General features: G+C 44.5%; 1 protein-coding gene across 1 annotated transcript in view; it reads left to right on the top strand.

The window, feature by feature from the left end:
- The window catches only part of LOC111863425 (AF4/FMR2 family member 4), a 460,597-nt gene that overhangs the window by 23,671 nt on the left and 424,731 nt on the right, over positions 1-12,195 (top strand). Inside the window, exon 2 of the mRNA XM_023849745.2 lies at positions 10,075-10,156. Coding sequence (XP_023705513.1) covers positions 10,083-10,156 — 74 coding nt within the window. The 5' untranslated portion in view covers positions 10,075-10,082. The remainder of the gene's footprint in view (positions 1-10,074; positions 10,157-12,195) is intronic.

Here is a 12,195-nt window from a genome sequence, read left to right on the forward strand (position 1 = left end):
GTAGAGTTAAGGCAAAATGTGGCGAGCACAAAAGAAAAAGGTTCATTTCTATCCGCGGTGTTGCTACTTTTAAAGGACAGTGGTTGAGGCACTATACTACAAGCCTGAAGGTCGCGGTGTCGGTTCCCGATGTGGTTATTGGATTTTTCAATTGACTGAATCCTTCCAGCCGCACTGTGGCCCCGGGGTCGACTCATTCTCTAACAGAAATGAGTACCAGGAATCTTCCTGGGGGTAAAGGGCGGCCGGCGCGTAAGGCTGACAATCTTAGCGCCATCTGTGAATCGATTGTCTAGGAAATATGGGAACCTCGATGTCTCGCAACCCAATGGGCCTCCACGACCTGTGAACAAGGATACCTTTACCTTCTTTTACCGTGTACCACCTACTTCGGTTGTTTCACTTGCAGGCTATAGTTATGGCTTTCATGTGAATCTCAGAATGAACAGCGATTATTTCGCTAAACAGCATAATCACTTGGTCTTTGTAATGAAGAATTTGTGTATTTTTATGAGTTAGGAGCGGAATTTTTAAATGTAGTAAACACTCGTTTTGACGGACAAAATCTGGATGTGTACAGTTGTGAATAAGAAGGTTTTGTAGTTATAAAACTATTTAGAATATAAATAACCCTAGTATGAAAATCTTTATGTAACCACATTATGTGTTTCTATGTTCGTTGCATATATTGGCCAAGTATCCTATGGTGTACTTCCCCTGAATATCCCTTTGCTGTCACAGCGGACATCGGTGGTAACCCCGCCCCCATTCGTCCGATATAACGCGGGTTTACTTCATTTGTAGTCAACTTTCAGGCTTCAGAGGGTTCATAATAAGACTTTATTGTCTTTAATTTGTCATGTTCAGATAGTGATGTGCAGTAAAATGTAATTGAGACTTTGCTGGAAATTTTTATATATATAACATATTTTAATTTNTCTATCCAAAGGATACCGGGGACTGTTATTCTGGGGTGTGAAGCTGACCCCTTACCTCCAGTTAGTGCCGAGGTCAAGAAAACGTGGATCTGTACATTCGCTCCCCCATACGCCTTCATGGCATAGTGCTTAGTTAAGCACAGGGAGGACTTTACCTTACCTTGTGTGTGTGTGTGTATATAAATATATATATAATGAGTACCAGGAATATTCTTGGAATATTCTTTGGAGTAAAGGGTGGCCGACCCATAGGGCTGACAACCTTGCAACCATCCATGAGCCGATTGTCTAGATAATGTGGGAACCTCAACATCTGACAACCCTATGGGCCTCCACGGCCTGTTGCAGGGTTACCTTTTCTTACTTATATATATACACTGTTATGTTCCAGACCCACAGCTATATATGACTGTCGAGTGGTGCCCACTCCAAATTCGATGAATTACCAGAAATGCTATTTTATTTTCTGTTACGTCTGCAAAGAATATTTCAGCTAACTGGTAACTGTTTATCAGTCTTTTAACCACAGAAGCTTTTCAAGAGTAACCGGCTCGCAATGAGGTCAGAATAGTCCATTTCGACCTTCGGTGAAAATCGTTTCTTACGTCCGGGTACACCGGATGTTCAACTAGAATACATGGCCATGCTGAAGAAAGAAGCAGTTTCATCTCTTGTTACATGAGACTGTCTTGAAAGTCAGGACTGTTCGCATTTTGAGCATTAGCAATTGGGTTCATAAAGATAAATTCGGGAACCGTCTGCTGTTATTCTCTGAAGGCGTCTTTTCGCCTCGATTCATATTTAAGGCATGGATACATTCGGGCAGTTTGGTGGTCAATTGTAGAAATGTAGGATGTAGAAGTTATATCTTCTGGGATGTCAGCCGGCGTTTATTCGATCTTCAGATTCGAAGACTGATCCAAGCAAGAAACCAGCATGGCTGTCTATCCCAGAAGATAGACCTTCGACCCTAAGTTGCAGGAGGTCATTACGGAACGTCAGTAGACTTATACCAGACTGTACGCAGTCACATTTCAGAAGATGACAATATGAATGATCGCACAGGCAGTAGCTGTCATCTGACTGATGAATGAAGGCTGCAGTTAGAATTACATAGACAGATGTTGCAAGTGTGAGGTGTATAGTTGTCATTACGTAATCTGTAGTTACCATGTTGCCTGAACGTTAGATATATAGTAAGTCACGAACGAACGAGCGAGCAGTCTTTGCTTCTGTGTATTTTATCGGTGAAAAGATGTTGTCTCTGTGCTTAACTAATTAAACAATACGCCATTTAGACGTATGGGGGAGTGGATATATAGATCCACATTTTCTTGAGCTGGGCACTAGCTGGAGGTGCCCCGGCCGGTTTATCCCCGGAGAAAGAGCCCCTGGTAGCGGCCTCCGTAGTCTAGGGGTAACGTTCCCACCTCGTGACTCAAGGTACACGGGTTCAAACCCGGCGTAGGTCGTGGAATTTTTAAGGGCGGAAAAATTCAAGGAACAAGTCCTCCGGGAGGGACTTTAAACCGTGGGTCCCGTGTCGTAGCTTTACGGCACGTAAAAGAACCTCATGTCTCAAAGGGACGTCTGAGCCAAATTCAGGACATTTCCCGCCCAACAGTAGTCTCTAACGCCTCTGGTAGATGGGGAAGCATCGAGATACCGCTGAGCCAGTAGAGGCCGAACTCGCTGGCTGAGTCAGGACTGATGGCACGCACCGGTACCGATAGGGTATAGAGACTGGTAGAATATCACAGGGGGACGCACAGTGGACCAATATCTGGTCTAAGTGCATGGGGAAACCCACCCTCTCCAATAACAACAACAACAACAGCCCCTGGTACTCATTGTATAGGAGGTTCTGTGGACCCCAAAGCCGGTCTGGACGACGTAGAGAGGAGAAAATCGAACTCCGACCCCTCGGTCGTCCAGCCCGTAGCTATACCGACTACGCTATCCTGGCTCCTGTATTTTATCGCTTCTGTGGACATTTATAGTATTTTGACGTGAGTATGTGAAGTTTAGTGTACTGTACAAAGCAGACAGCTTACCATTGACTGTTTGTGTGTTCTTCGTAGAAGATGGTGTTAAACGTCGGACATATACGTGTAGGACTGGAAGAGACTACGGGGGAAAGCAGAGGAAGTTAAGAGCAGAACAGATTATGAGACTTCCTGTTGGATTGCCAATGAGTGTTTGTGAGGTAAAAAGGTAGAATTGCTCCAGTGCTTTATTAATTAAGCACCACACATGTGGGGAAGTGGAGTTATAGCTGCATCATTCTTGTCCTCGACCCTAGCTGGGGGTGAGTTGTCAGCTTCTCACCTCGGCCGCTCTATCCCCGAGGAAAGTGACTTCGGTACCCATTGGATAGAAGGCTCGGTGTGTCTCAGAGCTGGCTTAAACACTGTGCAGTAGAGAAAAGTCCCCACTGCAGGCAATCGAACCCCGGCCGTCCATCTTCTAGCCCATCGCTATACCGAGTGAGCTATCCCGGCTCCAGTATGTATTACCGCAGAAAGTACCATCGAATGAGTAAATTCCATGATACTTTCTGTGGTAGTTTGTTTACGATGAATCTTTATGTAAATGTTTGTAACCCCGGTTGATTCATTGTATTCATAGCAGTATTATGTTACACATTATGCATTGCCTGAGGCATATTCCGGGTATAAGCAGGAGAATCACTAGGAAAGTGAAGGACTCAAGGTATTCAACAGAACGGGTCATCAGCCAACCAAGTCTTTAAGCGAGTTCCATACTGTACTGCATGGCAGGTAGGGTAAAGGTAAGCTACAGGCCCTGTGCTTAACTAATTAAGCACTACGCCATGAAGGCGCATATATGAGTTGATGTATAGCTCCACATTTTCTTGACCTAGGCACTAGTTGGAGGTGAATGGTCAGCTTCACGCCCCTATCGCTTTACCCCCGGGGATAGAGCCCCCGGTACCCATTGGATAAGGGGCTGGGTCGGCCCCAGAGCCGGTCTGGACAACGGGAAGAAGAGAAAATTCTTGCCTCTACTGGAACTCAAACTCCGACCCCACGGTCGTCCAGCCCGTAGCCAGTCGCTATACCCACTATGCTAGGTAGTAACCGCATTAGTAGTAGCCATTATGGGAGGCACTATGCTACAAGCCGGGGTCGCGGGTTCGATTCCCGATAAGGTCATTGAAATTTTTAATTGACCTAATGCTTCCAGCCGCACTATGGCTCTAGAGTCAACTCAGCATCTAACAGAAATTAGTACCAGGAATCTTCCTGGAGATAAAGGGCGGCCGGCGCGTAGGGGTGACAACCTTGCCGCCATCTGTGAGCCACTTTTCTAGAAAACGTGGGAACCTCAACGTCTCACAACCCTGTGTAACTTCACGGCCTGTTAAACGGGATAGCTTTACTTTTTACTTTAGTCATTATGTCGAAGCAAGCACATGAGCAGAATTTTCTGAATTTTGTAAATGAGGGTCAACATTGGTCACAATACGGGTGGGGACTTTATGATTGGTTTTTCAACGAAAATGGCTACAAGTAACGTTTTGTTATTGAAACATGGTAAATTGGTTATTTGGCCTTTTTACGGCGCTGGGGTTTGGGCAGTAATGTATATATTGATATTCATGTGCTATTGGGCATTACTTCATACACAGGTCTGCCAATTGTCGTCACACTAGGATATTAAACGAAATGGGGAAAGTAGTTCCGTATTGACGTGCAAGTAGGCATCACAATATGACATACATGGACGCTTACACAAATGACCGCGAAACATCAGTTCAGCTCTTCTATTCTTTGCTTTTAATTTTTATTTGGTAATGTATGATTTGTTAAAATACCAAGATTGCTTTATTGCTTTTTGCTCGTGTCTCAATACAGCACTCCGTATGGGATGCGGTTATCTTGTTTCCTCTAAAAAAAAAAACCTTTTCCACCGCGTATAGTACGAAATTATGCCTATCGTGTTGTTAATCACGCACTCGCAATCCAACTACTTAAATCCCTGTTATCATGTAATTTCAAACAGTAAGCCGGTCTGAAAAGTAAGGTAAAAGAAATGTAAGCTTGTCCGTATCTCTCTCTCTCTCTCTCTGTCGCTATGGCTCTACAGCCCTTTGGACCGTGGTCCCTTTTTGAGTTCCTTAATCTATACACAGTCGGTAGGACTCCTCGGACGGGATATCAGCCCGTCGCAAGGCCGCTACCTACACACAGAACAACACAAACACGGAATAAACGTACACAGATGTCCATTCCTCGAGTGGGATTCGAACCCGCGATTTAAATGTTCGAGCGGTCGAAGAATGTTGATGCCTCAGACCGGCGGCTTGTCCGTATGCTTGCTTACTTACTCATGGAGCTAAGCCCTTCTGTAGGAGCTGCCAATTCTGCAGCCACTCAAGTATTTCCCAGCATTTTATGGAACCCGAAGGTTCATTACCGTGTTCACAAGAGCCCTCCACTGGTCCCTATCCTGAGCCAGATCAATCCAATCCATACCATCCCATCCTATCTCTCTAAGATCCATTTTAATATTGTCCACCCACCTACGCCTTGGTCTTCCCAGTGATCTCTTTCCTTCTGGCTTTCCCACCATTATTCTATAAGCATTCCTCGTCTACCCCATTCGTGCTACATGCCCTGCCCGCCTCATCCTCCTTGACTTGATAATTCTAATTGTACTTGGAGAAGCGTCTTGTCCGTATGCTTAGGCTAATTAAATACCACCCCGTGAAGACGTATAGTGGCAGAAGGTATAAATCCACTCATTAACTCCGACACTACACGAAGGTGAGCGGGCAGCTTTATGTTCTGTCCGCTTTGCCCTCGGTGAAAGAGGTCATGGTACCAACTCTGCGTCGTGATGAAGAGAGAAATCGGTCTGCCTGGACTCGGAACGCTGTTTGGAAACTCAGCAGTGCAGCTGTGCTTGTTTATTTCTGTGTCTCGTACCGCGCCATTTCGCTTCATCCTCTGCAGTTTCAGCAGGTACAAGAGCCTCTTGAAGCCCCTGATTGTGCCTGCTCCACACTTCACATAACCAGTAAATACTTGCTCCTGCTTTTATGGGAATTACAGTGTGTTATGTGAGAGCTGACGTGGCTGAGTGTAGTAACTAGGTTAGAGGATGGATGACCGGAGAATCGGAGTTCGATTCCCGGCAGTGGCAGAGATATTTCTCTATAGCGCCCCCATCGATTCAGGGGCCTAACCAGCTTCCTAGCCAGTAGCTAAAAAGTAAAGGTACAGGCCATGAGGGCCCATAGGGTTGGGAGACATCGAGGCTCCCACAATTTCTAGACACTCGGCCCACAGATGGCGGTGAGGTCAGCCTTACACGTCGGTCGCCCTCTACCCCCCAGGAAGATTTATGGTACTCATTTCTGTTAGAGGCTGAGTCGACCCCAGGGCCATAATGTGGTTGGAAGGATTAGGTAAATTGAAAAAATGCAGTAACCTTATCGGGACTCGAACCCGCGATCTTCCGACTTGTAGCATAGTGCATCAATCAACTACGCTGCCGCGTGCCCCAACCAATAGGTAACAAACTATATCCCCAGGGGTAAAGCGGTGGGGTCGTGAACCTGCTACTCACCTGCCTCTGATACCGAGGTTAAGAGTGCGTGTATCAATGCTTCTATTCCCCACTCTTCACAGTGTGCCCCGTAATGAACGACAGGGAAATTTTTACTTTCTATCTCTAAAAGGTAAAGTTGTACCTGCGCTTAATTAATAAAGCACCATGCCATGAAGACATATGGTGTAAATTAAGAAAGCAGCCTTCTGGGATGTGGGGCCGTGTAGATATTGTGTTAACCGACGTTTCGGAGGAACGTATCGCCTACATCTTCAGGGTAGAAGAAAAAAGAAGAAAATCCGCGAGCGAGGAACCAACGCGAGCAGGTGCTCACTCGCTCGCGGATTTTCTTCTTTTCTTCTATTACCCTAAAGATGGAGGCGATACGTTCCTCCGAAATGTCGGTTAACAATATATACACGGCGTCAGATCCCAGAAGACTGCTTGCTTCACAGTCACCGCCGTGAAAACCTCAAATCTTACGTATGGTGTAGCTTTACACTTTTTGATCTTGGCTCAAGATGGAGCTGAATGATCAGCTTCAGTCCCCAACCGCTTTATTTCCGGTGAAAGATCCCCCGGTACCCATTGTGTAAGAGTTCGGTGGGCCCCAGAAACGGTCTGGACGCTGTCGGGAATTTAATCCCAGCTCATCGGCTGTCCCGTCCCTAGTCCGTCGCTATACCAACGCAATTATCCCCGTTCTTCCCTGTTACCTTTACACAGACAGGCAGGGTTAAAGGTTAAGCCATCCCCGTAAGAGGCCGTGGAGACCCATAGGGTCATGAGATGTCAAAGCTCCCACATTTTCTAAACAGTCGGCTCACAGATGGCGGTGAGAATACTCCCAGGAAGATTCCTGGTACACATTCCTGTTAGAAGCTGAGTCGACCGCAGGGCCATAGTGCGGCTGGAAGGATTTGGTCAGTTGAAAAATCTATTCGACGCAGGTTTATATGTGGAAATAAATGTAGAAATTTCGTTCGGACTTCTGATATGGTTGTCATTTCCCGTACCCGTAAAGGCGATAAAACGTGATGTCCTTGGAACAAGGGACACACTGTGTGTGTGTGTGTGTGTGTATTGATGTCGGATCTCGTAAGTTTCCTGTGCTGTCTTCAAACAGTTCGTAGGGTGGATACCAGATGGCGCCAATGTGCACTCTGCCTATTTCTTTTCCCCGTGAAAGTTTTAGAATGCCTTGAAAATTGTAACGATACTTGGAACGTAGCTCGGACCTCCATCGCGTCACGGAGTATTATTGTCTTTTGGGAATATATGAACCACTAATTATGTTTAAAAGAGGGAGTTAAATTTCATCCGTTACAGAATTCCTCAGAGAGTGTGACTGTTGTGTCATAGCGAAATCGTACACCACTGAGCGAATGCAAAAATTGAATACACAATTTAAAATGTGTTGTGGATCGACAAGGAAAATACCGAGTCTCCAATATGGCTATCAGTTACATTCAATATAATAATAATAATAATAATAATAATAATAATAATAGCATGAAAAATCTCATTAACATTAAGAGGCGAGGAAAATAAAATAAAGAGATTTCCAGTGGTTATGCCATTATGTGGCGAGAAAGGATAATATCCAGACATATATGTATATATATACATGTAATAATACTGATGATGATAATAATAACAATTATAATGTAAAATCTGATTAAAGGAAACGTTCTTGGCTTCCGATACGTCAGCGTCCCTGCAAACAACATTAGCAGCTGATGCACATCTAGCAGAGAGACAATTCTTACATGAGAAGTAGACATTGAACAATGCAAAGTCTCCGATATATAACGAACTAACTCCATGGAGCTGAACCCTTCTTGAGAAGCAGCCAGTTGTGCAGCTACTGAAGAACTTATCAGCATTTTATGGAACCCAAAGGTTTATTACTGTGTTCACAAGAGCCCTTCACTGGTCCATATCCTGAGCCGGATCGATCCAATCATACCACCCCAACCTATCTCTCTGAGATCTATTTTAATATTATCCACCCACCTACGTCTTGGTCTTCATAGTGACCTCTTTTCTTGTAGTTTTCCCACCAATATCCTATATTCATTCCTCCTCACCATTCGTGATACATGCCCTGCTCACCTCATCATCCTTGACTTGATCATTCTAATTATACTTGGAGAAGAGTACAAGTTATGAAGCTCCTCATTATGTAGTTTTCCCCAGCCTCCTGTCACTTCATCTCTCTTCGGTCCAAATATTCTCAACACTCTGTTCTCAAACACCCTCAGTCTATGTTCCTCCCTTAGTGTCAGAGACCAAGTTTCACATCCATGCAGAATCAGGGGCAAAATTATAGTTTTATATATTCTAATTTTTACGTTTTTAGACAGCAGACGAGAAAACAAAAGATTCTGGACTGAACGATATGAAGCATCACCCGAGTTCAATCTCCTCTGAATCAGGTTTTGATTTGTTATAGTCGTTCCCAAATATCTGATCTGTGCCACGTTTTCAAAACATCTGTTTCCTGTCCTTATGTCACGAGTTTGCCGTGCAATCTGATGACGAGAGAGCAACATGTACTTAGTTTTCTCTGTGTTTACTCCTAGACCAACGTCCTTACTACTGTCAGTTAAAGTTCGCGATTTACACATGGCTTTCAAAATTCCCTACTTATATGATTATATAACAAAATTATGCAGGCAAGAAGCAGAAGTCATACAAAACGATGGTAACGAAAATGTTGGCAACATCGGACAAGGCGAAGCCCGACGTAGAAAGTGTAAAAGGCTTGAACTTGACTGCGGTCAAGCATACGGCCGTTCAGTTGACTAGACTGCCGTTGTAGCGGAAGCTACTAAAATAGGGCATAGTCTGCTGTATTGCTGTATCTATTTTTCATACATTTATTAACATGTTTAATATGTATGTAAACTTTAAATATCCTTTGTGTTATGACAAATGACTTACTACTGCAGACAGTGACTCTGACAAAAGACAGACGCGTCCTCTCGTCAGAGTAATGTGGTTCTACACCAAGGCTGACTGACTGACTGACTGAATGACTTTGACTTTGACCAAGGCAATTAGTTATGAGTTCTCGGTAGGAGACAGCCACGGAAAGTTCGTAGTTGAAGTGTTAGAAGTGGACCTATGAACACGTGGTGTGTGATAAGAATACTTTATTCATGTGTAATATTTGGAGTGATTTGAAGCCCTAGTTCCTGTGTTTTAATTGCATTTCCAGAAGAGGACGTGTGTGCGTGTGTGCGCGTGCGTGCGTGCGTGCGTGCGTGCGTGCGTGCGTGCGTGAATCAGCGATGATGCTGTAGTAAATGTAATTAAGAGATGTTATAACCTAAGTGCCAATAAACCCAATCATCCGAACTAGAACCCGTCATTTTCGTCACGCGTACCACCCTACAAGTGACAATATATTTTTACTCTTATTGTCAGATACCAAACGCATGAAAGCAGAAGTAGTCGGTATTTCCAAACCATTTTTATCGATTGTAGGAGTGAAACGTTCCGATACGTCGTGTACTTACAAACGAGTTACAGAACTTTTCTTTCTTTTCCGTAGGTGGATCGATGGAGGGACACCATCACCATCATCAGCATCACCGACATCATCATGGCGGAGGGCGTCACCATGCTTTGGGTTTGTAAGTACAGATTTATATATATTTCTTCTGACACTTTAGTCTAATGACCCTTGTTCCATTAAAGTAAGTATCACTTCCAGAAGTTCCATTCATTTAAACACGTGTTTGCTATGGTTAATGTTTTGATTCACTATAGCTGTTTCGTCAGGTAGATGCATTTTTTAGCGCGCTGGCAATATTAGCGGTCTCGATCGCTTTTGCAATTCACAGTGCAGAAAATATCCTTCGGAAACATGTTCAGGTCAGTAGAACTTGTAGATCCTGCACATGGATGTGAGGAACCAAGCTGCAGGCCTATTGTAACTAAAGTAGACAGGTAAACTAGTCGAGCGGGCCCCATATCTTACTTACTTAGTTACTTACTCACGGAGCTGAGCCCTTCTTGAGGAGGCGCCAATTCTGCAGCTACTCTAGAATTTCCCAGCCGTTTATAGAACCCGAAGGTTCATCACCGTGTTCACACGAGCTCTCCACTGGTCCCTATCCTGAGCCAGATCTATCCAATCCATACCATACCATCCCATCCTATCTCTCTAAGATCCATTCTAATATTGTCCACCCACCTACGCCTTGGTCTTCCCTGTGGTCTCCTTCCTTCTGGCTTTCCCACCAATATCCTATACGCATTCCTCGTCTCCCCCATTCGTGCTACATGACCTGCCCACCTCATCCTCCTCGACTTGATCACTCTAATTATACTTGAAGAAGAGTACACGTTATGAAGCTCCTCATTATGCAGTTTTCTCCAAACTCCTGTGATTCATCTCTCTTTGGTCCAAATATTCTCCTCAACACCCTGTTTTCAAACACCCTCAGTCTATGTTCCTCCCTTAATGTCAGAGACCATATAAATAAATGAAACATTTGAGAAACTTGCCAACAGATGCCCAATTAATTATTCAATGTTTTGAAAGTTTAATATTGGAAACTGGAAATGAGTACCAGGAATCTTCCTGGGGGGGCTGTAAAAAGGCGGTGGGTGCGTGAGGCTGACAACCTCACCGCCATCTGTGAGCCGACTGTCTAGAGAAAATGTGAGTCTCGACGTCTCACAACCCTGTGGGCCTCCACTGCCTGTTTCAGGGGTAGCTTCCTCTTCGCCAATAGACTCAGGGAGGGTAGGAAGAGAGAGTAATAGTGTGAAACGGAAAAGGTATCAAGCATTCCCCAGATAATCTTAATTTGAGTAGTACTATCTTCCGGGGTTGTAACGCGATGTAGCATGGTAGAGATTTTTTATTGTTTCGGAAGAATTTACTGCCTCCATGTTCAGGTTCTGTTTACCGCTTGTTACTTTCTCAGTTTACTCTTCTACCCTGGACTTGGCGATAGTATGTTTCCTCGAAACTTCTGTAATCTTTTACCAGACTACACGGCGTCACATCCCAGACGGTGCTTCTCTTAATAGTCATCGCGGTGGGAAAGTAATGTCTCCCAGACTTCATTATCTACCGTGTCTGTTCAATGAATTATTTATTTATATCGCAAATTCTTTTTAATCCCCTCTTTGATTACCTAACGAATATGGTTCTGCAGTCCTTCTGTTGGACCTTGGCCGCTTTTTCAGTTTCTTAATCCTATACACAGTCAGTAGAACTTCTTGGACGGGGATCAGCCCACCGCAAGGCCGTTACCTACGTACAGAACAACACAAGCACAGAATAAACGCACACAAACATCCATGCTTTGAGTGGGATTCGAACCCACGATCCCAGCGTTCGAGCGAAAGAAGACAGTTCATGTCTTAGACCGTGTGGCCACCGTGATCGGCGCGTTATGCTGCTAGGTTTAGTTGAATTTCCTTCAGGTAATGAGAATTGTGACCGTGGCCGGGGGGGAGGGGGGTTATTTGTGATGGGAAAGTAGATGTGCTGCTAGTTTACAGTGAGTGGATAGAACCAATCAGTTGAGCTCTCAGAAGTAGCAGCCTACTTATTCGACTGTGACGAAATCATTTGGAACAACCTGTGTAGCCAGTCATGTTTGATTGTATGTTGTGTAGCATTCAGTGCACAGCACAGGAAAAGTAAATTTATCTT

The sequence above is a fragment of the Cryptotermes secundus genome, unplaced genomic scaffold, assembly GCF_002891405.2.
Source record: "Cryptotermes secundus unplaced genomic scaffold, Csec_1.0 scaffold964, whole genome shotgun sequence".
In the NCBI taxonomy this organism is placed as follows: Eukaryota; Metazoa; Arthropoda; class Insecta; order Blattodea; family Kalotermitidae; genus Cryptotermes; species Cryptotermes secundus.